Source organism: Ranitomeya imitator, chromosome 5 (assembly GCF_032444005.1).
Source record: "Ranitomeya imitator isolate aRanImi1 chromosome 5, aRanImi1.pri, whole genome shotgun sequence".
Classification (NCBI taxonomy): domain Eukaryota; kingdom Metazoa; phylum Chordata; class Amphibia; order Anura; family Dendrobatidae; genus Ranitomeya; species Ranitomeya imitator.
Window position 1 is genome coordinate 130,347,817 of NC_091286.1, and position 24,088 is coordinate 130,371,904.

Genomic DNA, 24,088 nt, shown 5'->3' on the forward strand with positions numbered 1-24,088 from the left:
GTCATGTTTTGTAGAAGCTGGTCATTGGCCCTGTAATATATTGGTAGGATAGTGACGTGTGATTTGCTGCCGTGATACGCCGTATACTATTAGCTGAAATTTGAAGCATATAAGAGAGGGTAATAGTGATTGGTGAATGGGTATTTGGTTTAAGAGGAAATTGTATTATAGTATGTTGTTATGCACTTTGTACACAATTTATATATTGTTGGTCGTCCTTTATGAAACGTAGTCTATAAGTGTATTTATGCAAGCGTTAATTTGTATTATGTAAATTATGTGGGCGGTCTTGTGCTAGTGATTGGTGGTTGTAAAACCACTTCTTATATAAGGCCGCCATTATTATCGTATTGTATGCTTGAAAAAGACCTTTATGGTTGAAACGTTGCATTTGACACAATAAAGGAAACTTTGATACTTCACCTGGATTGGATGCAGTCCTTCACTTTTCTTTTGGTATTACTCCCATCAGTCTACCCCTGCTAATAACAGTGACAGCAGGATCGGCAGATGGAAGTATTCATCTGCCACTGCTGCGCTGTAAATAAATATGGTAATTTAAAAAAACCTGAGTGGGTTCACCCTATTTTTGATAACCAGCTAGACAAAACTCACAGCTGGGGCAGCAACCCTCAGCTGTCAGATTCAGCAAGGTTGGATATCAAGAATAGAGGGGTCCACACGACACCCCTCTCCTAGTGTATCCTCACCCATCCCCTGCAGACTGTGAGCCCTCCCTCCTTATGTACCTGTTAGTGCCTTTGTTTTTGCTCATGTTCATTGTATTTGTCTATATTTGCCCCCTTTTCACATGTAAAGCTCCATGGAATAAATGGCGCTATAATAATATTTTTAATTTAAATAAATAAAAACGGTGTGGGGGTCCCCCCCATTTTTTCACAACCAGCCTTGCTAAAGCTCACAGCTTGGGACTGGTATTCTCAGGCTGGTAAGGGGCCATGGATATATAGCCCTCCCCCCCCCCCCCCCCCCCCTGAAAATAGCAGCCCAGAAAAGGCACATCTATTAGATGCGCCAATGCTGGCGCTTTGCCCGGCTCTTTCTACTTGCCCTCTAGTGGTGGCAAGTGGGGTAATATTTGTGGGGTTGATGTCGTCTGTGACATCAAGCCCACGGCTAAGGAATGGAGAAGACACCTATCCATTACTAATCCTATAGTTGTATGGTAAATAAAGACACAGCAAGAATAAAGTCTTTTATTTGAAATAAAAATGGAAAACTGTGTTTACGGTTATTACGCTTAATTCCAGCGAAGCCCTCGATCTCCTGTAATAAAAGTAAAATCATAAAACAACAATATACCATGCCTGTCCGTCGTTTTTGTACCTTTCTCCTGACTGATAACAGCCAACAATAAGACCCCTTTGCAATGTTGTAAGCAGTTTACAGACCATGACGTTCAGTAAAATGCAACTAAGACAATGTCAGGGAAATCTTACCAGAATAGCTAAACTTTAAATGGGAGTTAATCAAAATCACTGTAAATGATGGCTACTATGCTACATGAGTTTAAATGTGGCTGGTAAATTCTGAGCAAAACCATAACCCCAATTTTAAGATGGTGATCACACTTATGCAACCACATTGGTTTAGCTTTATTTCCCCCTCAAAAAGTTTTCATTTGGTTTCTCACTGGATTACAGGTGACATTAAAGGTGTAAAAAGTTTTCACCTTCGTAGGATTTTTTTTACATGACAAAAAACTGGCATTTTAACGGGCAGGGCAATGGGTGTAGAGCTGTATGTCTTTAAAAGTACAGCTCTAGCGGGACTGTTAACATCTCCTGTCTGTAAGGCAAATTAGAGCATTTAGATACAGGGTGGAAAGGTGAGGTAGTGCTGGTGAGGACATGTCATTTAGGACTCTTACCCATCACAGCTACTAAGAAGGGCTGGCATAGTTGCCTGGTAACCATACACTATGAGGAAAGCAGTCATCACATGCCAGTTGCTTGCCCCAGCAAAAACCGCAAATTGTTAAGCAGGTCCAAGACCACTACAATCAGCTCACTATTAAAGAAACTCGCTTAGAAAAGGTAGCTCTTTTGGATAGAACTAAACCTTTACTTTTAATGGAGTTAGTGTAAAGTGCATTACACCGGCCTGTTTGTTACATCTGATCGCTACTCAGTAAGTATTTCACAAAGCTTTCTAACGTCCAAGGCAACAACAATGAAATGACTAATTTAGTCTAGCTAAATGATCGAATCCTTGCAAAATAGGGTACGAAAAGACAATGAGGTGCTGATGTTCAGCACACCAGCAATGGGCCAAACTGGCTATCGTGATGGGTGGAGTATCGGCCACATGGCGCCAGCTGAATGGTCTGGCTCTACTACTGATGAAATCTCACACTTGTTTTTTGTTTGGCTTTTTTGCTAGTTTCACCAAATGCTAAAACTAACCTGTCATTATGATTCTCCAGGTCATTACGAGTTCAGAGACACCTAACATGTCTAGGTTATTTTTTTAAGTGGTGAAAAAAAAATCCAAAGTTTGCTTAAAAAAAAAAAATTAAAAAATTGCTCGATTTTCCGATACCCGTAGCGTCTCCAATTTTCGTGATCTGGGGTCAGGTGAGGGCTTATTTTTTGCGTGCCGAGCTGGCGTTTTTAATGATACCGTTTTGGTGTAGATACGTTCTTTTGATCGCCCGTTATTGCATTTTGATGCAATGTCGCGGCAACAAAAAAACCCGTAATTTTGGAGTTTTGATTTTTTTCCCCTCGCTACGCCATTTAGCGGTCAGGTTAATCCTTTGTTTTTATTGATAGATCGGGCGATTCTGAACGCGGCGATACCAAATATGTGTATGTTTGATTTTTTTTTAAATTGTTTATTTTGATTGGGGCGAAAGGGGGGTGATTTGAACTTTTACATATTTTTTATTTTTTTTTATATTTTTAATCACTTTTTTATTTTGGCATGCTTCAATAGCCTCTATAGGAGGCTAGAAGCATGCACAACTCGATCGCCTCTGCTACATAGAGGTGATGCACAGATCGCCTCTATGTAGCAGAAATGCAGGGTTGCTTTGAACGCCGACCACAGGGTGGCGCTCAAAGCAATCGGCCATCAACAAGCATAGAGGTCTCAAGGAGACCTCTGGTTGTTATGGCAATGCACTGCTGACCCCCGATCATGTGACGGGGGTCAGCAGTGCGAGCACTCACGGCCGCGCGGCCGGGAGCGCTAGTTAAATGCCGCTGTCAGCGCTTGACGGCGGCATTTAACTAGTTAATGGGCGTGGGCGGATCGCGATTCCGCTCGCGCTCATTGCGCGCACATGTCAGCTGTACAAAACAGCTGACATGTCGCGGCTTTGAAGTGGGCTCACCGCCGGAGCCCACCTCAAAGCAGGGGATCTGCCAGCTGACGTACTATTCCATCAGCTGGCAGAAAGGGGTTAAAAGGTTTAAAAATGTAGCAGCAATTTTTCATTTTTTTCAAGAAAATTTACAAAATTTATTTTTTTAGGGACTTAGTCATGTTTGAAGTGACTTTAGGGGTCTCATATATTGGGAAACCCCCAAACGTGATATCATTTTAAAAACAGCACCCCCAGACATATTGAAAACTGCTGTCAGGTAGTTTATTAACCTTCAGATGCTTTACAGGAATTAATGCAAAGTGGTATGACAAATGAAAATGTGTATTTTTACCACCTAAATGCCTCTAACTTCTGAACAGATTACTACAGCAATCAGACTCTAAGGCCACTATTTGGTCATGAATTGCCATCGCAAACATCAGGACCACACAATCATGATCTGAGGGCACCAATTTGGATAAAGAGGAAGCCCCCACACTCTGCTAACCATTTATAATGATGTAGTCACTATTGACAGCAGCATCTAAGGGGTTAAACAGATTTGGATGGGGCAAACAGTGATCATGGCTGATGCAGCAAGTTGTCAGCTATAGTGTACAACTGACAGATGCTGGATAGTTACCTGTATGGGGGGGGGGGCTATTCTCTTATATCTCAGGTCAGTTAAAAGGCGTAGTGGCTGTAATTAAGGGGTTAAAAAAAAACATGCACAGGACGCAACGACAGACAGGCGAGGGATATGGTTGGTTTTTATTTTTGTTTTATTACAGGAGACAAGTGCGTCAATGGAATGGGCGTTAGGCGACAATAACGGCGCTTGTTGAATTTAAAGGAAAAGTGTATTTTCTTTTTATTTCTAATAAAGGACTTTATTCTGGCTGTGTGTTTATTTACAATATAACTATAGGATTAGTAATGTATAGGCATCTTGTAGACACCTCTCCATTACTAAGCCATGGGCTTGATGTCATCGGACAATACAAAGATGAACTCAACTCCACAAACATGACCCCTCTTGCCACCAGCATAGGGCAGGTGGGAAGAGCCGGGCAAAGAGTCAGAACTGGCACAGATGTGCCTTGTCTGGGAGGGATGCAGGCAGCTATTTTTAGGCTGGGAGGTGGGCAAAATCCATGGCCCCTTATCAGCCTGAGAATACCAGCCCCCAGCTGTCTGCTTTAGCTTGGCTGGTTGTCAAAAAATGGGCAGGAACCCACACAGTTTTTTTTTTTTAATTGTTTAAATATTTAAAACCGATGTCTTGGGGATCCCTCTATTCTTGATAACTAGCCTTGCTAAAGCTGGCAGCTGAGGGTTGCAGTCTGCAGCTGTCAGTTTTGCATACATGATTTATTTATTTATAGTGCAGGTGGTGGGTGATGAATACTCACATCAGCCGCTGCCTGATCTTGCTGTTAACAGTTGAAGATAACTCAACATTGTCCCCTGCTAGAGCTAATTGCAGCGCAAGCAGGTGACAGTGATGTGAGCTGTCTTCAGCACCTGGCGCCGGGGAATTGTGCAAACATTACTGCTGATTCCCAGGCGCCAGTACGTGTCACACTGAGTGTGCAGGATGTTTTTGCCTTTAAAAAACAGCCACATGGTCTGTGCAAACATACTGACATGTGCCCAGACCTATTCACGTGAATGGTTCTACATGTGATAGTATCTCCAGGACATGTGAAAACTTACAACACGTACTGGAAGCACTGACGTGTGAAAGAGCCCTTAGGGTACCGTCACACACTGCCATTTCGATCGCTACGACGGTACGATTCGTGACGTCCAGCGATATCGTTACGATATCGCTGTGTCTGACACGCAGCAGCGATCAGGGATCCTGCTGAGAATCGTACGTCGTAGTAGATCGTTTGGAACTTTGTTTCATCGCTGGATCTCCCGCTGTCATCGCTAGATCGGTGTGTGACACCGATCTAGCGATGCGATCCAGCGATGCGTTCGCTTGTAACCAGGGTAAACATCAGGTTACTAAGCGCAGGGCCGCGCTTAGTAACCCGATGTTTACCCTGGTTACAAGCGTAAAACTAAAAAAAAAAAAAAACAGCACATACTTACATTCTGGTGTCCGACAGGTCCCTTGCCGTCTGCTTCCCGCACTGTGACTGCCGGCCGTAAAGTGAAAGCAGAGCACAGCGGCTGTGCTTTCACTTTCACTTTACGGCCGGCAGTCAGTGAGTGCGGGAAGCAGACGGCAAGGGACCTGACGGACACCAGAATGTAAGTATGTGCTGTTTTTTTTTTTTTAGTTTTACACTTGTAACCAGGGTAAACGTCGGGTTACTAAGCGCGGCCCTGCGCTTAGTAACCCGATGTTTACCCTGGTTACCCGGGGACCTCGGCATCGTTGGTCGCTGGAGAGCTGTCTGTGTGACAGCTCCCCAGCGACCACACTACGATTTACCTACGATCACGGCCAGGTCATATCGCTGGTCGTGATCGTAGGTAAATCGTATAGTGTGACGGTACCCTTAGGAGAAACACTTTACTAGACAAAGACTTCGATATTCCATGATCTCTAAAAGACAATTTGTTCATTTCCTGTTACCCGTGAAGGTACAGAAATCATTACCTTTCTAACAATTACAATAATGGCTTTTCAAACACACATTTACAACACACATTAAATACCACTAACAATGTCAAGTAGCTAGTCCGAAGTCTGCAACATAAGACACCCTGAAGCCTGTTAAAGGTCACTTCAATATTCAGGAAGTCTGATGTGTGGTCCCTGGATTAATGCATACTGCTGCTTCTAAAAGTCACCATCCATGGAGGAAATTAATGATATTGAAAGACAGACGGGTGTGACCACTCCAGGACAGGTGTGCCTCCAGCCTAACTAACCTGCCTAAGAGATCAGGATATAAGAAGGACGCATTGTTTGTTTTCTGTTGGGGGAAGACTAAGTATAAAATTAAAAATTGCATGCCTATTTTTATTTACCATAATAAATAATAAATACCATAATAAATTTATCTTAACTAGTGATGAGCGAGTGTACTCGTTACTCCGAGTATTTATGACTGCTCAGAGATTTAGTTTTCATCAAGGCAGCTGAATAATTTACAGCTAGTGGCCAGGCTGAGTACATGTGGGGGTTGCCTGGTTGCTAGGGAATCCTCACATGTAATCAAGCTAGCTACTAGCTGTAAATCATTCAGCTGCCACTATGAAAAACAATCTCCGAGCAGTCAAATACTCGGAGGTCACTCGAGCGTGCTCGGGAAAACCCCAGCAACGAGTACACTCGCTCTGCACTAATCTTAACCCCTTAACGACCAGAGGTATTTTTGATTTTGCATTTTTATTTTTTGCTCCCCTTCTTCCCAGAGTCATAGGTTTTTTATTTTTTTTTTGTCAAAATGGCCACGTTAGGGCTTGTTATTTACAGGACGAGATGTACTTTTGAACGACACCATTGCTTTTAACATATAGTGTACTGGAAAAAAAGAAAAAAATTCCAAGTGCTGTGAAATTGCAAAAAAAAAGTGCAATCCCACAGTTTGTTTTTTTTACCATGTTCACTAAATGCTAAAACTGACCTGTCATTATGTAACCACCGATTGACCAAACCGCTGCATGACCAGCTCTACCCTCGCCTACTGTATTCTCACCCATCCCTTGTAGATTGTGAGCCTTCGCGGGCAGGGTCCTCTCTCCTCCTGTACCAGTTATGACTTGTATTGTTTAAGATTATTGTACTTGTTTTTATTATGTATACCCCTCCTCACATGTAAAGCGCCATGGAATAAATGGCGCTAGAACAATAAATAGTAATAATAATAAGGATTCTCCGGGTTATTACAAGTTCACAGACACCAAACATGTCTAGGGTCTTTTTTAAGTGGTGAAAAAAATTTCCAAAGTTTGTTAAACAAAAAAAAATGTGCCATTTTCTTATACCCGTAGTGTCCCCATTTTTCGTGATCTCCAGTTGGGTGAGGGCTTATTTTTTGCGTGCTGACGTTTTTAATGATACTATTTTGGTGCAGGTACGATCTTTTGAACGCCTGTTACTGTATTTTACTGCAATGCTGCGACGACCCAAAAAAACGCAATTCTGGCGTTTCGTTTTTTTTCCCGTTACTCCGTTTAACGATAGGGTTATTTAACGATCGGGCTATTCTGAACACGGTGATATCAAATATGTGTACATTTGATTTTTTTAATTGTTTTATTTTGAATGGGGCAAAAGAGTGGTTTGAACTTTTATTTTTTTTAACTTTTTGCATGGTTTAATAGTCTTTATGAGAGACTAGAAGCTGCAGTACTTTGATCAGCTCTGGTACACACGGGCGATGATCAGATCCCCTGTATGTAGCAGAAATGCTCACTTGCTATGAGCGCCGACAACAGGGCGGCACTCACAGCAATCTGGCTATGACAACCATAGAGGTCTGCTTGAGACCTCTGGTTGTCATGCCAACCCATCAGAGTCTGACAGCGGCATTTAAAGGGAACCAGTCACCCCCAAAATCGATGGTGAGGTAAGCTCACCGTCATCAGGGGCTTATCTATAGCATTCTGTAATGTTACCTGAAAGAGGAGAAAAAGAGGTTAGATTATACTCACCCAGGGGCGGTCCTGCTCCGATGGGTGTCTCAGGCCCGCTCCGGCGCCTCCCATCTTCATTCCATGACGTCCTCTTCTGGTCTTCACGCCGCGGCTCCGGCGTACTTTGTCTGCCCTGTTGAGGGCAGAGCAAAGTACTGCAGTGCGCAGGCGCCGGAAAGGTCACAGAGGCCCAGCGCCTGCGCATTGCAGTACTTTGCTCTGCCCTCAACAGGGCAGACAAAGTACGCCTGCGCTGGAGCCGCGGCGTGAAAACCAGAAGAGGACGTCATGGAATGAAGATAGGAGGCGCCGGAGCGGACCTGAGACACCCATTTGACTGGACCGCAGCGGAACCGCCCCTGGGCGAGTATAATCTAACCTCTTTTTCTCCTCTTTCAGGTAACATCGGCAGCTTATCTACAGCATTACAGATTGCTGTAGATAAGCCTCTGATGTCCCTTTAACTACTTAAGAGCCGCGGGTGGATTGTGATTTCACCAGTGGCTGCTAGAGGCACATTTCAGCTGTTCAAAACAGCTGCCACGTGCCGGAAAAGATGTGGCATCAGCAGCGGAGCCCACAAAAAAGGGAGGGAAGTCTGACATCAACGTAGTATTACGCCCGATGTCGGAAAGGGGTTAATTTATCAAATGTGTTGGGGACATGATTTTGTAGTACTTGCGAATATATACAGTGGGTACGGGAAGTCTTTAGACCCCTTTAAATTTTTCACTGTTTCATTGCAGCCATTTGGTAAATTCAAAATAGTTTTTTTTTCTCATTAACGTACATTCTGCACCCATCTTGACTGAAAAAAAACAGAAATGTAGAAATTTTTGCAAATTTATTAAAAAAGAAAAAAACAAATATCACATGGTCATAAGTACTCAGACCCTTTGCTCAGTATTGAGTAGAAGCACCATTTTGAGCTAGTATAGCCATGAGTCGTCTTGGGAATGATGCAACAAGTTTTTCACACCTAGATTGGGGGGATCCTCTGCCATTCCTCCTTGCAGATCGTCTCCAGCTCCGTCAGGTTAGATGGTGAACGTTGGTGGTGTGATGCAGTGACCCCTGTTACAGGTAGGGGGCACTGCATGGTCTCCCCAGAATACACATGGAGGCGTATTGAGGCCATGGGAATGCATGGCAATTGCAGGAATAACTGTGGTTATGAGACAAAGTCTGGCATTATTGTGAATTGTAAACACATAAACCAGACCCATTACCACACTTACGGGATGGGTAACACCCTATTCAATCACCAAACATACTGATCAGCAAGGCAGGTTATTAAACTGCACGCTAAATCAAGGAGTGTTTTACTCTTTTGGATAAAAAGTTATAACTTTATTAATATAAACAATACAAACGATAAAACAATGCCTCAAAACCATAAAGATAGATTATATATTGGCAGGTAGGCGTAGAACAAATTCTATTGGCAGCAGGAAGACATTGGGTAACACAAACCTTCTTAGATTATTCAGTTGTTTTTTTTTTTTTTAAGTTAGAGCATGCTGAGAAAATACCTCGATTGAGTTCATTATTATACGAGAACTCTAGATATGAATACTGAAGTTAAGGTGAAACTAATAGGGGCTATATAGCGTGCAATATTGTGTATCAATTCAATGGCCTCATTATACTAAGCAGTGGAGCTGTTGCAGTGTGTGATTGAGTTGTCTCTTACAGGGTATTTGATTGAATATATAATCATGTGTATTGCTTTTAGCGGCACCAATTAAAATCTGCAGTTCCAGATATTAGTATAATGAGGCTATTGAATTGATACACAATATTGCACGCTATATAGCCCCTATTAGTTTCACCTTAACTTCAGTATTCATATCTAGAGTTCTCGTATAATAATGAACTCAATTGAGGAATTTTCTTAGCATGCTCTAACATAGTAACATAGTAACATAGTAACATAGTTAGTAAGGCCGAAAAAAGACATTTGTCCATCCAGTTCAGCCTATATTCCATCATAATAAATACCCAGATCTTTCGTCCTTCTACAGAACCTAATAATTGTATGATACAATATTGTTCTGCTCCAGGAAGACATCCAGGCCTCTCTTGAACCCCTCGACTGAGTTCGCCATCACCACCTCCTCAGGCAAGCAATTCCAGATTCTCACTGCCCTAACAGTAAAGAATCCTCTTCTATGTTGGTGGAAAAACCTTCTCTCCTCCAGACGCAAAGAATGCCCCCTTGTGCCAGTCACCTTCCTTGGTATAAACAGATCCTCAGCGAGATATTTGTATTGTCCCCTTATATACTTATACATGGTTATTAGATCGCCCCTCAGTCGTCTTTTTTCTAGACTAAATAATCCTAATTTCGCTAATCTATCTGGGTATTGTAGTTCTCCCATCCCCTTTATTAATTTTGTTGCCCTCCTTTGTACTCTCTCTAGTTCCATTATATCCTTCCTGAGCACCGGTGCCCAAAACTGGACACAGTACTCCATGTGCGGTCTAACTAGGGATTTGTACAGAGGCAGTATAATGCTCTCATCATGTGTATCCAGACCTCTTTTAATGCACCCCATGATCCTGTTTGCCTTGGCAGCTGCTGCCTGGCACTGGCTGCTCCAGGTAAGTTTATCATTAACTAGGATCCCCAAGTCCTTCTCCCTGTCAGATTTACCCAGTGGTTTCCCGTTCAGTGTGTAATGGTGATATTGATTCCCTCTTCCCAGGTGTATAACCTTACATTTATCATTGTTAAACCTCATCTGCCACCTTTCAGCCCAAGTTTCCAACTTATCCAGATCCATCTGTAGCAGAATACTATCTTCTCTTGTATTAACTGCTTTACATAGTTTTGTATCATCTGCAAATATCGATATTTTACTGTGTAAACCTTCTACCAGATCATTAATGAATATGTTGAAGAGAACAGGTCCCAATACTGACCCCTGCGGTACCCCACTGGTCACAGCGACCCAGTTAGAGACTATACCATTTATAACCACCCTCTGCTTTCTATCACTAAGCCAGTTACTAACCCATTTACACACATTTTCCCCCAGACCAAGCATTCTCATTTTGTGTACCAACCTCTTGTGCGGCACGGTATCAAACGCTTTGGAAAAATCGAGATATACCACGTCCAATGACTCACCGTGGTCCAGTCTATAGCTTACCTCTTCATAAAAACTGATTAGATTGGTTTGACAGGAGCGATTTCTCATAAACCCATGCTGATACGGAGTTAAACAGTTATTCTCATTGAGATAATCCAGAATAACATCCCTCAGAAACCCTTCAAATATTTTACCAACAATAGAGGTTAGACTTACTGGCCTATAATTTCCAGGTTCACTTTTAGAGCCCTTTTTGAATATTGGCACCACATTTGCTATGCGCCAGTCCTGCGGAACAGACCCTGTCGCTATAGAGTCACTAAAAATAAGAAATAATGGTTTATCTATTACATTACTTAGTTCTCTTAGTACTCGTGGGTGTATGCCATCCGGACCCGGAGATTTATCTATTTTAATCTTATTTAGCCGGTTTCGCACCTCTTCTTGGGTTAGATTGGTGACCCTTAATATAGGGTTTTCATTGTTTCTTGGGATTTCACCTAGCATTTCATTTTCCACCGTGAATACCGTGGAGAAGAAGGTGTTTAATATGTTAGCTTTTTCCTCGTCATCTACAACCATTCTTTCCTCACTATTTTTTAAGGGGCCTACATTTTCAGTTTTTATTCTTTTACTATTGATATAGTTGAAGAACAGTTTGGGATTAGTTTTACTCTCCTTAGCAATGTGCTTCTCTGTTTCCTTTTTGGCAGCTTTAATTAGTTTTTTAGATAAAGTATTTTTCTCCCTATAGTTTTTTAGAGCTTCAATGGTGCCATCCTGCTTTAGTAGTGCAAATGCTTTCTTTTTACTGTTAATTGCCTGTCTTACTTCTTTGTTTAGCCACATTGGGTTTTTCCTATTTCTAGTCCTTTTATTCCCACAAGGTATAAACCGCTTACACTGCCTATTTAGGATGTTCTTAAACATTTCCCATTTATTATCTGTATTCTCATTTCTGAGGATATTGTCCCAGTCTACCAGATTAAGGGCATCTCTAAGCTGTTCAAACTTTGCCTTCCTAAAGTTCAATGTTTTTGTGACTCCCTGACAAGTCCCCCTAGTGAAAGACAGGTGAAACTGCACAATATTGTGGTCGCTATTTCCTAAATGCCCAACCACCTGCAGATTTGTTATTCTGTCAGGTCTATTAGATAGTATTAGGTCTAAAAGTGCTGCTCCTCTGGTTGGATTCTGCACCAATTGTGAAAGATAATTTTTCTTGCTTATTAGCAGAAACCTGTTGCCTTTATGGGTTTCACAGGTTTCTGTTTCCCAGTTAATATCCGGGTAGTTAAAGTCCCCCATAACCAGGACCTCATTATGGGTTGCAGCTTCATCTATCTGCTTTAGAAGTAGACTTTCCATGCTTTCTGTTATATTTGGGGGTTTGTAACAGACCCCAATGAGAATTTTGTTACCATTTTTCCCTCCATGAATTTCAACCCATATGGACTCGACATCCTCATTCCCTTCGCTAATATCCTCCCTTAAAGTGGACTTTAGACAAGACTTTACATAGAGACAAACCCCTCCTCCTCTCCGATTTTTACGATCCTTTCTAAACAGACTGTAACCCTGTAAGTTAACTGCCCAGTCATAGCTTTCATCTAACCATGTCTCGGTTATTCCCACTATGTCAAAGTTACCTGTAGATATTTCTGCTTCTAGTTCTTCCATCTTGTTTGTCAGGCTTCTGGCGTTTGCGAGCATGCAGTTTAGAGGATTTTGTTTTGTTCCAATCTCCTCACTGTGGATTGTTTTAGAAATGTTCTTACCTCCCTTCTGAGTATGTTTTCCTGGGTCGTCTTTGTTCGAGTCTAATGTTTTTCTTCCCGTCCCCTCTTCTTCTAGTTTAACGCCCTCCTGATGAGTGTAGCGAGTCTTCTGGCGAATGTGTGTTTCCCAGGTTTGTTGAGGTGTAGTCCGTCTCTGGCGAGGAGTCCATCATACCAGTAATTCACACCGTGGTCCAGGAATCCAAATCCTTGTTGTCTGCACCATCGTCTTAGCCAGTTGTTTGCATCAAGGATCCTGTTCCATCTCCTGGTGCCATGCCCGTCTACTGGAAGGATAGAAGAAAAAACTACCTGTGCATCCAGTTCCTTTACTTTCTTCCCCAACTCTTCAAAGTCCTTGCAGATTGTCGGTAGGTCCTTCCTTGCCGTGTCATTGGTGCCAACATGTATCAGAAGAAATGGGTGGACGTCCTTGGAGCTGAAGAGCTTTGGTATCCTATCGGTCACATCCTTGATCATCGCACCTGGAAGGCAGCATACTTCTCTTGCAGTTATGTCCGGTCTGCAGATGGCTGCTTCGGTGCCTCTCAGTAGTGAGTCTCCCACCACCACCACTCTTCGTTGCTTCTTGGCTGTAATTTTTGCTGTCACTTGTTGCTGTGTGCCCTTTTCTTTTTTGCTTGCTGGTATTGCTTCATTCTTAGGTGTGCCATCTTCATCCTCTACAAAGATTTGATATCGGTTCTTCAGTTGTGTGGTTGGTGATTTCTCCATGGTCTTCTTGCTTCATTTGGTCACATGCTTCCACTCATCTGCTTTTGGAGGTTCTCTGACACTTTTTGCACCTTCTGTGACCAGTAGAGATGCTTCTGTTCTGTCTAGAAAGTCTTCATTCTCTTTGATGAGTTTCAAAGTTGCTATTCTTTCTTCCAGACCCCGCACCTTTTCTTCTAAAAGGGCCACTAGTCTACACTTCTGACAGGTGAAATTGGATTCTTCTTCTGGTCGATCTGTGAACATGTAGCACATGCTGCAGCTCACCATGTAGGTTGTCACATCTGCCATGTTGCTCCTAGATCCTGCTGACTTGCTGTGTGTTTTCCTTCTTGTGTAATCTACTCAGCCAAGCTCTCTTGCAATAATGTCCTACAGGCAAAAATTTGCGCGCCGTATGCAAATTAGCCTCCTGAAGCTTGAATCCCTGGTTTGGTGATGCTTTCGAAGCAGCTGGTCCCGGCTGTACCCAACGATCTTCTAGCTTAGGGAGACTTCGCTTCTCCCAGAAGGCACCTGGAATATGCAAATTAGCCTCCTGAAGCTTGAATCCCTGGTTTGGTGATGCTTTCGAAGCAGCTGGTCCCGGCTGTACCCAACGATCTTCTAGCTTAGGGAGACTTCGCTTCTCCCAGAAGGCACCTGAAATATGCAAATTAGCCTCCTGAAGCTTGAATCCCTGGTTTGGTGATGCTTTCGAAGCAGCTGGTCCCGGCTGTACCCAACGATCTTCTAGCTTAGGGAGACTTCGCTTCTCCCAGAAGGCACCTGGAATATGCAAATTAGCCTCCTGAAGCTTGAATCCCTGGTTTGGTGATGCTTTCGAAGCAGCTGGTCCCGGCTGTACCCAACGATCTTCTAGCTTAGGGAGACTTCGCTTCTCCCAGAAGGCACCTGGAATATGCAAATTAGCCTCCTGAAGCTTGAATCCCTGGTTTGGTGATGCTTTCGAAGCAGCTGGTCCCGGCTGTACCCAACGATCTTCTAGCTTAGGGAGACTTCGCTTCTCCCAGAAGGCACCTGGAATATGCAAATTAGCCTCCTGAAGCTTGAATCCCTGGTTTGGTGATGCTTTCGAAGCAGCTGGTCCCGGCTGTACCCAACGATCTTCTAGCTTAGGGAGACTTCGCTTCTCCCAGAAGGCACCTGGAATATGCAAATTAGCCTCCTGAAGCTTGAATCCCTGGCTCTACTTTTAAAAAATTGCTAATTTTGAATTGAATTCAATAGAGGAAGTTTCTCAGCTTGCTCTACTGTTAAAAACTTGTCAATTTTGAATGTGTGGTAAATTGAACTCAATCGAGGTATTTTCTCAGCATGCTCTAACTTTAAAAAAAACAAAACAACTGAATAATCTAAGAAGGTTTGTGTTACCCGATGTCTTCCTGCTGCCAATAGAATTTGTTCTACGCCTACCTGCCATATATAATCTATCTTTATGGTTTTGAGGCATTGTTTTATCGTTTGTATTGTTTATATTAATAAAGTTATAACTTTTTATCCAAAAGATTAAAACACTCTGATTTAGCGTGCAGTTTAATAACCTGCCTTGCTGATCAGTATGTTTGATTATTGTGAATTGCCAGTGTGTGTCGTAGAGGAAGACACTCTGCACTGCCAGTCTGAAGTAAGGTTGTTCTGGGACCTGTAGTCCCGCAAGTAATTGTGGTGTTTGTATAATTGTGAAGGGAGGCTGGCAGGGCTAGTTATGAGAGATGGGCGAGTCAAACTAGCCACACACACACAAACACACAACTCCCACCTATGGGAGTGGTTACAGGTGTATAATGTGACCAGGGTGTGGGTCACATGTTGTTGAGAGTGTGGACCTGAATGGTTCTGTGCTGGAAGGTCCTGGAGAGCCTGTGTGTTGGGAGTGCCGTCTCCCTGAAGAGCACGTGGTGGGGCTTTGGACCTGGTGGCCTGGGGTGTTGGACAAACGTTCTGAATAGCACCCAGACAGGCCACATGCCTGTGTGTTGGACGGTCCCAGCTGGGAATGGACGTCCTCAATAGCGCACAGTGAGACCGTGGTCCTGGACGATATCTGTGTTGGAAGCTAGGGTTAGTGGAATCTTCCTGGAGCACCTAGAGAGACTGTGAACTTGGACGGTCTGCGTTGGGGAAGCTACCGTCCATCGGTGGCTCTGGACTGACTGATGTGTGCTGGCCAGGCAAGTTGGTGAACCCCGTGAGGCAGCTTCCTGGAGAGAGAGGACTGACAGGTCAGCGTGTGGAGCAGGAGCTCTAGAAAGGTAATACCCGGGAAGGGGGCTATCAAAACGGCAGAAAAATATCTGCCAGTGGAACAGACTGTTGGATCTTGTTGTGTTCCATGGACATTGATGAACTGCTTGGCGTACGGTCACCCATGGTAACTGGACAAAGTGAGAGGTCCAGCATGTTTAGTGAACTGTGAATTGAAGCCGTACAAAATGTATATAATGAACTGTGCATGACCCAGTTTATGACACTTTAATAAACCGCATAGACTGTGTTTTATGTGAGAAAACCGTTCCTGTGTGCTTGAATCCCGTGCTAAGCGTGTGTGTCCCAACACATGCAGTGAGCGCAATCTCACAGTAGACAGCCATTTTCAGGTCTCTCCAGAGCTGCTCAATTGGGTTTAGGTCAGGGCTCTGGCTGGGCCACTCAAGAATGGTCACAGAGTTGTTCTGAAGCCACTTCTTTGTTATTTTAACTGTGTGCTTTGGGTCATTGTCTTGTTGGAAGGTGAGCCTTTGGCCAAGCCTGAGGTCCAGAGCACTCTGGAAGAGGTTTTCATCCAGGATATTTCTGTATTTGGCCGCATTCATGTTTCTTTCAATGACAACCAGTCATCCTGTCCCTGCAGTTGAAAAACACACCCATAGCATGATGCTGCCACCATCATGTTTCACTGTTGGGATTGTATTGGGCAGGTAATGAGCAGTGCCTGGTTTTCTCCACACATACCCGGTAGAATTACCACCAAAAAGGTCTACCTTCATCTCATCAGACCAGTGAATCTTATTTCTCAGTCTGGGAGTCCTTCATGTGTTTTTTAGCAAACTATGCGGGCTTTCATATGTCTTGCACGGAGGAGAGGCCTCTATCGGGTCACTCTGCCATAAAGATCTGACTGGTGGAGGGCTGCAGTGATCGTTGACTTTGTGGAACTTTCTCCCATCTCCCTACTGCATCTCTGGAGCTCAGCCACAGTGATCTTGGGGTTCTTCTTTACCTCTCTCACCAAGGCTCTTCTCCCACGATTGCCCAGTTTGGCTGGACGGCCAGGTCTAGGAAGACTTCTGGTGGTCCGAGATTTCTTTCATTAAAGGATTATAGAGGCCACTATGCTCTTAGGAACCTTGAGTACTGCAGAAATTCTTTTGTAACCTTGGCCAGATCTGTGCCTTGCCACAATTCTGTCTCTGAGCTCCTTGGCTAGTTCCTTTGACCTCATGATTCTCATTTGGTCTGACATGTACTGTGAGCTGTGAGGCCTTATATAGACAGGTGTGTGCTTTTCCAAATCAAGTCCTATCAGTTTAATTAAGCACAGCTAGACTCCATTGAAGGAGCAGAACCATCTCAAGGAGGATCACAAGGAAATGGACAGCATGTGACTCAAATTTGAGTGTCTGAGCAATGGGTCTGAATACTTACGACAACATGATATTTCAGCTTCTTTTTTATTACATTTGCAAACATTTCTACATTTCTGTTTTTTCCAATCAAGATGGGGAGCAGAGTGTACATTAATGTGAAAAAAATGAACTTTTTTTTTAATTACCAAATGGCTGCAATGAAACAAAGTGAAAAATTTAAAGGGGTCTGAACACTTTCCGTACCCACTGTAATTCAGGTTCTCCTTCCAGAATGAATCCACAGCTCTCATGTCCAAAACGTGGCACCTCATGGAGGAGCACGAGATCAGACCTGCCAATGAACCCACAGCAATTTAAAAACTTAACACATGAGTAAGCCATTCTTCTAATAAAAAAAGGCTGATGGACAGGTCTGGTCACCTGCTCCTCCATAATCAGCAATTTTGTGAATAGAAGAGCTGTGTAGACATAGAAAGGCTACAATAACAGTTTAGGAGGAGAACCTGTAATATATCTTTATTTCTTTATTAGTACGTGCCACAAAACCATGTCCCCAATACATTAGTTAAGTGGCCAACTACTTTAAACTTAAAATTAATAAGTCAATGAGCACAAAAAAAAGCTCATCCTTATATTTGAGAAGTTCTTTAACAACCTCTCAGAAGTTCTATGAACACTCTACACATATCGGTAGCGTAAAAACAGTGCCAACAACTTCAATACCTATGACTTATAAGTGATCCTAAGGCTTTGATCAAACCTGAGTCACAGGGCTTTGTCAGGAGTCTCCTTTGCAGGTTCTTGTAATTGTGACAGAAAAACATACTTGCATACAGCACCATCATTCCTACATCAGTCTGTATGCCAAAAATAGTAACAACATCGATCACCCAGAACCTTAAAACTACCTGCCATATATGTGTTGGCATTGCTGTGCAGCTGTGATCCATTGAGGTATGGACTTAAACCTGTACATGTCATGTGCTAGCTGCACCAAAATGCTAGCTTTTACATTTTGTCAGTGAAGTAGGGACTCCAACACCATTTTTGAGCATATCATACTTTGTCTTGTTCCTCAAAACATTACTGAACATATTTTTCTATGTAGAAGAGCAGCGTATTCTGATGGTCACTGCCATTAGTAAATAACGCTATATACAGCGATGTGCATGGTTTCCCAACAACGTTTGGGTGAGCGGTATGCGGCAAAGTAACATCCACATAAGAGCCATGTTTGTCAGCACAGTATTGTCCACAGCATCAAATGGCCTCTGAAAACCTTTTCACCATTCTGGTGCAATTTCTTACCCACTTGCACAAAATAGTCCACAGAAGAAATCATAAAGGAACTCATTAGGTCAGGCCACCATTTTCCATTACTCTATGGAGCAGGATTTGATGCTTATTGTAGGCACTTCAGGCTGTGGACCTGGGTTATCATGGTCATTGTGACTGATCGAAAGTTGTGGAGCCCCATAATCAGTAGTCTGAGGTGAACTGTCCATTCTAAGAGTGCTTTAACAGTGCTTTTTTATGAGACTTTTCCCATCACAGACAGAATTATCATTTTCAGCTGTAGTAGATCTGTGAGATCTGCCCAGGATGGCTTTAACTTCCCATGGGCATTAGTGAGCCTTGGGTGCCCATGAACGTCTTTCAATTCACAATTTGTTTCGCTTTGGATCAATTACTGTAGATGCTAACCACTGTCACTCACTAAACCTACAAGAAATACTGCTTTGAAACAGTCATCCTAGACTGCACAATTTGCCTATTAAAAGCCCCTTCGATTGACCACACCCATAGTGTGGTCAATCGAAAAACACTATTATAAGGTCTAAAAAAAAATGATCAAAAAAATTATTTGAACAGCTAGTACTTTGCACCTAAAAGTAGTATTACTAGCACAAGAAAGTTGAAGGCACCACCAATAAAAATATTATGCTCCAATGCCAAATTATCGTAAATGAAATATATCCCTCAGTCCCTACTATCCGAATCTCATTTCTACAAGTCAAGTTTATTAGTTGCCGACATACTCTACCTGTACAGGAGATGTTAACATTAAGGTATTCAGATAGTACAGGAAAGTAGCATACAAATGTACATACTGCAATATGTAATGATGCAAAGTAATGCTTAGGACTGAATGATCATACAGATTCATTGGGCATGGTCAACTGATCTCAGCGCAGCATGAAGACTGCAATGGTCGGAAATTATGATGTGTATCTAATGCATAATGCAATTTTCACTTGTCTTTTCCCGGGCAGAAAGAGCTCCATGATTTCCATACGATAGCTAAAAATTTCTTACTAAAGCAATTATGAGTGCTCAGAATTATTAGGTGTGCAGTGACCTTCATATACAAGTTCAGAAACAAAATCTGCATGAAAGAGTCTTTCTGTAAGCCCCTTCATTATGGCTGAGCAGATACTACAGAGGTGCCATCAACAATTTAAAAGCCAAAATTATATGCAAACCAGGATCACAGCTATTTTATTTCAATGCAACAAGAAGCGTTTGGAAATGCAACAGGACAAAAAGATTTTAAAGTGGAACTAAACTCAATTATTAAAGGGCCCAGAAAAACTTGACTGACATCCCAGGTCAAAGTAGAGTACGTCATCTTAGGCCAGTACTCAATCTGCTGCCAACTTCCAATTCTGGCAGATTCACAGAATTGCTTGGTGTGTACTAGCATTGGCTTCATCAGAAGGCACAAGCCTGTCAGAAGGGAGGCTAATCACACCAGACTGAGTGGGGTTAGGTAAAGTGAAGGCGACTTCTTACAGCAGGTCCACCTTCTTGAACCCAGCAGGTCATTTACAAACAGCAAATTAAAACTTTTCTCTATAACTACACAGAAGGGCAGCTTTATAAAGGGCAAAAAAGCTCATGTAAAAGCTATTCTTGGCGGTTTAGTGGTAAACCCTCCCCCTCCACCAAAAATCTGCATAAAGGTTCCCTTAAAGACCACCTATCTACACTCGCAAAAATCTGTAGATACCCAAGTACTTAAGCCTCTCTCCCACGAGTCAAGTACCTGCCTAGACAAGAAAGGTCACCCCAGGTTTTCATTCACAGAAGAATGAATACTAAGCAAGTTTCACACATGCAAAAGATTTCTTATGTTATGATGAGGCAGAAAAATTATTATTTTGTTTATTAAAATTTGTTCAGGCATATAACATTGGTGACCTTTGCTTGTTAACGGTCATCAATATCAGATTGGTATAGGGTCCAATATCTTGCACCTTTAACAATCTGCTTTTATTCGCTCCAGTGACGGTTGGATGTCAACATTGAATTGACCCCCACAAAGAATAGGTCTCTAATGTTATATGCCTGGACTACCCCTTTAACATAAGTTCTGTGCTACCATTAAATTTCTTGAAAGGCTTTACAATCTATTTCTGTCTTCTTAATCTTAAATGGCATAATCTGGCCGTTCCCAGCACAAGAGTGTTGCCGTGCAAGAGAACTGCAGAAGGGACATCTGTCCCTTTGTTTTCAGGATCAGTGTGGATCTTGGACACGAGATAGCACCAATGATATTGATATGCCAAAACACACAAAAAAAAACAATATATGAATACTAGATTACTGTATTTAGTTCCACTTTAAAACAACTTATCACACATTACTGCTAATAGCCTCACTCGTCCAAAAGATGACGGAGCTCTAATGCCCGTTAAAAGGTGAACAGCAGGAAAAAGAGGAGGAGCAGCAAAGTAAAAGAGTAAGTGGTTCAGGAAAACATTGAAAGAAAAATAATGAAAAATAGCTTTGGAGGGAAGGGAGGATATATGAAAGAGGTGGGATTGATGATTTGGAAGTGCAATGTTTTCCACTTACTCTTCACCCCTTTTTTCCCCTTGCGCTCCTTTTTGTATTGTTCCTTGAGTTTGGTTATTACTCCCTGATCGATATTCCAGGATTCCGGGATGGGGCACTGGTCTTCCTTTTCTAAACAGTAAAAGAGATCAAACACATTCCTCTTCAATAAAGGTGGCTTCATCAATAACTGACTGAAGGAGAATCCTTTTTGCCAAAGAAGAAGGGGCAAGCACTTATTACACGAATACATACATACCATAGCAGGTCACCACACTGTTATAGTGGAATACACTGTAGGTTTTCATGCTTTTCAACTTTATGAGTCAAAAACTGACTGCACAGGCACAAGACTATAAATGTGTATACATACCTGGGTCTCTCGCGTTAGATATTTTTGAGGACGCCCTACAGAATGATCACAGCTTACCAGGCTGCACTGATGGGGGTTTGGGTGGCTGCGTCTCAATAGCGACAATTCTGAATCTGAACACATTTCAGCACAGTGGCCTATTTACCCACATTACTTGCCCTTTAGTTCTAACCAGAGCACACCATATTGATCAAACTGAATGAAAACATAAAATGACTGGTCAGATTTTAGGGCCCTTACCACCCAATTGGTTCCTAGGTGCAGGTCCTCCATTTACATCTGGAACTAGTTTTGATAAATCTTTCACTTGTAAGTTTTATAAAGTGGCCAAGGTTCTAATTAAAATGCCATTATTAATGATAAACTCAGATATACAACCTGGCTGTGTTGTGAAATAGGAATTCAGCTTTGTATAATTGGTATGCACAGCCATACACCAAGGGCATACGAGAAAGAAAAAAAATTTAGGGAGTAAATTAATATATTCAATAAACTGTTCTTGTGCAAGGTAATTAAATAGTAAAATGCAATTGCATTGATAACTCACATTGTAGCGTGAGACTAATGGTAGGCTTATTTTTTTTAGCAATCAGGGCAACACACAATCACAATATAATAGGGTTTTCATTTTTTTGCTCTTAACCATTTTTATACTACTAGAAAACTGGGAACATTAGCAAGGGTTAATCTTGGGAAAATGTGGACAAAATGAAGCAAAAGTTCAATCAGGAATGCTTTTATTTCTCTCCCGTACTTCCTCATTCCAATGATTGTGTCCTGGAGCAAAACATCATCAGCGCCAAGGTGTGCCATGCTCCGATTGCCATGCATCGCAGGATTCTATGAATTTTCACACTCTCCCTCTCTCAGAGCTTATATGCATTACTTGAAATGAAACAATTAAAATGCGGTATTCATCTTTACCCGAGGGTTACATCCTTACAATTTCCACACAGGTGTTAGGTTGGCTATACCTGAACCAGCCAACTTTGATATATGAGGAGTTATTTGGCCAATATTTAGTCTGGGGAAATAATTTTAACATACACAATCCTTCATTCTCACGGCCAGTGCCAGTTGTTTCTGGAAGAGACTTCCCCTTCCACATTCAGACACAAGCATGCTCAGCCCGAGTGTGCATGTGTTTATGGGGGGTTCTGAAGAATAGCATTTGTCCAACTACTGAAAGTCTGTAGCCACCTTTAAAAATTCACTATGTGTTGAGTGAGCTTGTACTAGACTGACATTTCTACCCCTCCAATACCAAGCTAAATGCCATACTGAGTGTCCTCAATGACTGCTGTCACAATGAATACTTAGCCATCTAATAATGCATGCAGAGAAGGTGGCTATTGGTATGGAGAAGATTTGCTTTATTCTTCATTTTACTCCTCTTCATATCATTTCAGACACCTGTTCAGCACCTGTGTCAGGAACGTTCTTGGCAATTATGCTAAACATATGCTTGGGTCCTCTTTAGCATGGCGCATGCCTTGTGTCCATCAGCATATAACAGACCAACATGTCATACCTACCTATATACCAGATATAATTGATCAATAATGGAGAGAAGCTGGAAATAAGGGTGCTTTCACATTGCGTCTAGTACATACATTGTGGCTTCATCAGGCATATGTCCGAACCAGCCAGCAAAACGGGATTTAGGCATATGCGTCAATGGGGCTATAGGCTATAATAAGGTCAGCCGAGCGTACATTTGTGAACGTCTACGGGAGGTGGACACTAAGACAGTAGACTACATCTGGGTGTCCTACTCCAGTAGGCGTACATGCACGGAAAGCAAGAGCACGTCAGAGAGCACGTTCGTTCTGACGCCACCATTATAGTGTATGGCCCGGTTGGCGCATACATCTGAATCCCGTTCGGATGTATGCCTTGACAGGGTCACCGAGCGTGTACTAGACACAATGCGAAAGCACCTTAAGCCATGTCTTCCCTCCTGCAATCTGTACAGAAGCTGCTCTCATCTGATGTGGTAGTGAGCCCACAGAGAAGAACACTGGGCAGTTGTGAACGCTGTGCCTATCATAACATTGTAGTCTGAGGAAGGCACTGGTTCAGTTCCGAAATACAGCCCCTTACACACATCAGTGTTTTCAGCACGTATGTTGACAAGCTTTCACATGTACTGGAGACACTTCCACACACACACATCCATTAAATCGTTACACCTGACAATGGCGCATGTGGATTTGTGGACCCAATGCATCAGGCCTGCCCAGGTAGGGGCATAGCTCAGTAGCAACCTGGTGTTCACTGGAGCTCCTGATTGTGTAGACTAGGCTGCAGGAAGCCACCAGGTACCACTACTGGGCAGAACCCGTAACTGCAGCTGCTGACCCCAGGTGGTTTGGGAAAGGGCAATGTTCAGACACATTGGTCTAGGATACTGGAACAGGGACTGGCCGAACATGACCCAGGGACAATATTCAGGCACTGACAGCCCTGGGACCAAGGGACTTCAGAAACAGGACTGGCCACACCGGACTAGGGGACAACGTTCAGGCACTGGGCACACCTAGACCGTGGGACTTTGGGAACAGGATTGGCCACTTCAGGACCAGGGGCCTTCAGATACAGGACTGGCCGCACGGGGACCAGGGGACCTCACAATTCACTAGTAGCACACTTTACTCACTAATGATTGAACTTGTTGCTTGGCGACTCCCTATAGGAGAGGGAGTTATTTATATAAGATGCGTACACATTATGCTAAATGCCTCTGAGCA

General features: G+C 42.8%; 1 protein-coding gene across 3 annotated transcripts in view; it reads right to left on the reverse strand.

Moving 5' to 3' along the window:
* STRN (striatin) overlaps positions 1-24,088 on the reverse strand; it is a 198,359-nt gene that overhangs the window by 67,216 nt on the left and 107,055 nt on the right. For 2 of the 3 annotated variants that reach the window (XM_069769149.1, XM_069769150.1), the window contains exon 8: positions 20,987-21,097. The exons of the other annotated variant lie outside the window; for it this stretch is intronic. In XM_069769149.1, the coding sequence (XP_069625250.1) occupies positions 20,987-21,097 (111 nt within the window). The remainder of the gene's footprint in view (positions 1-20,986; positions 21,098-24,088) is intronic. 3 annotated transcript variants of the gene reach the window in all.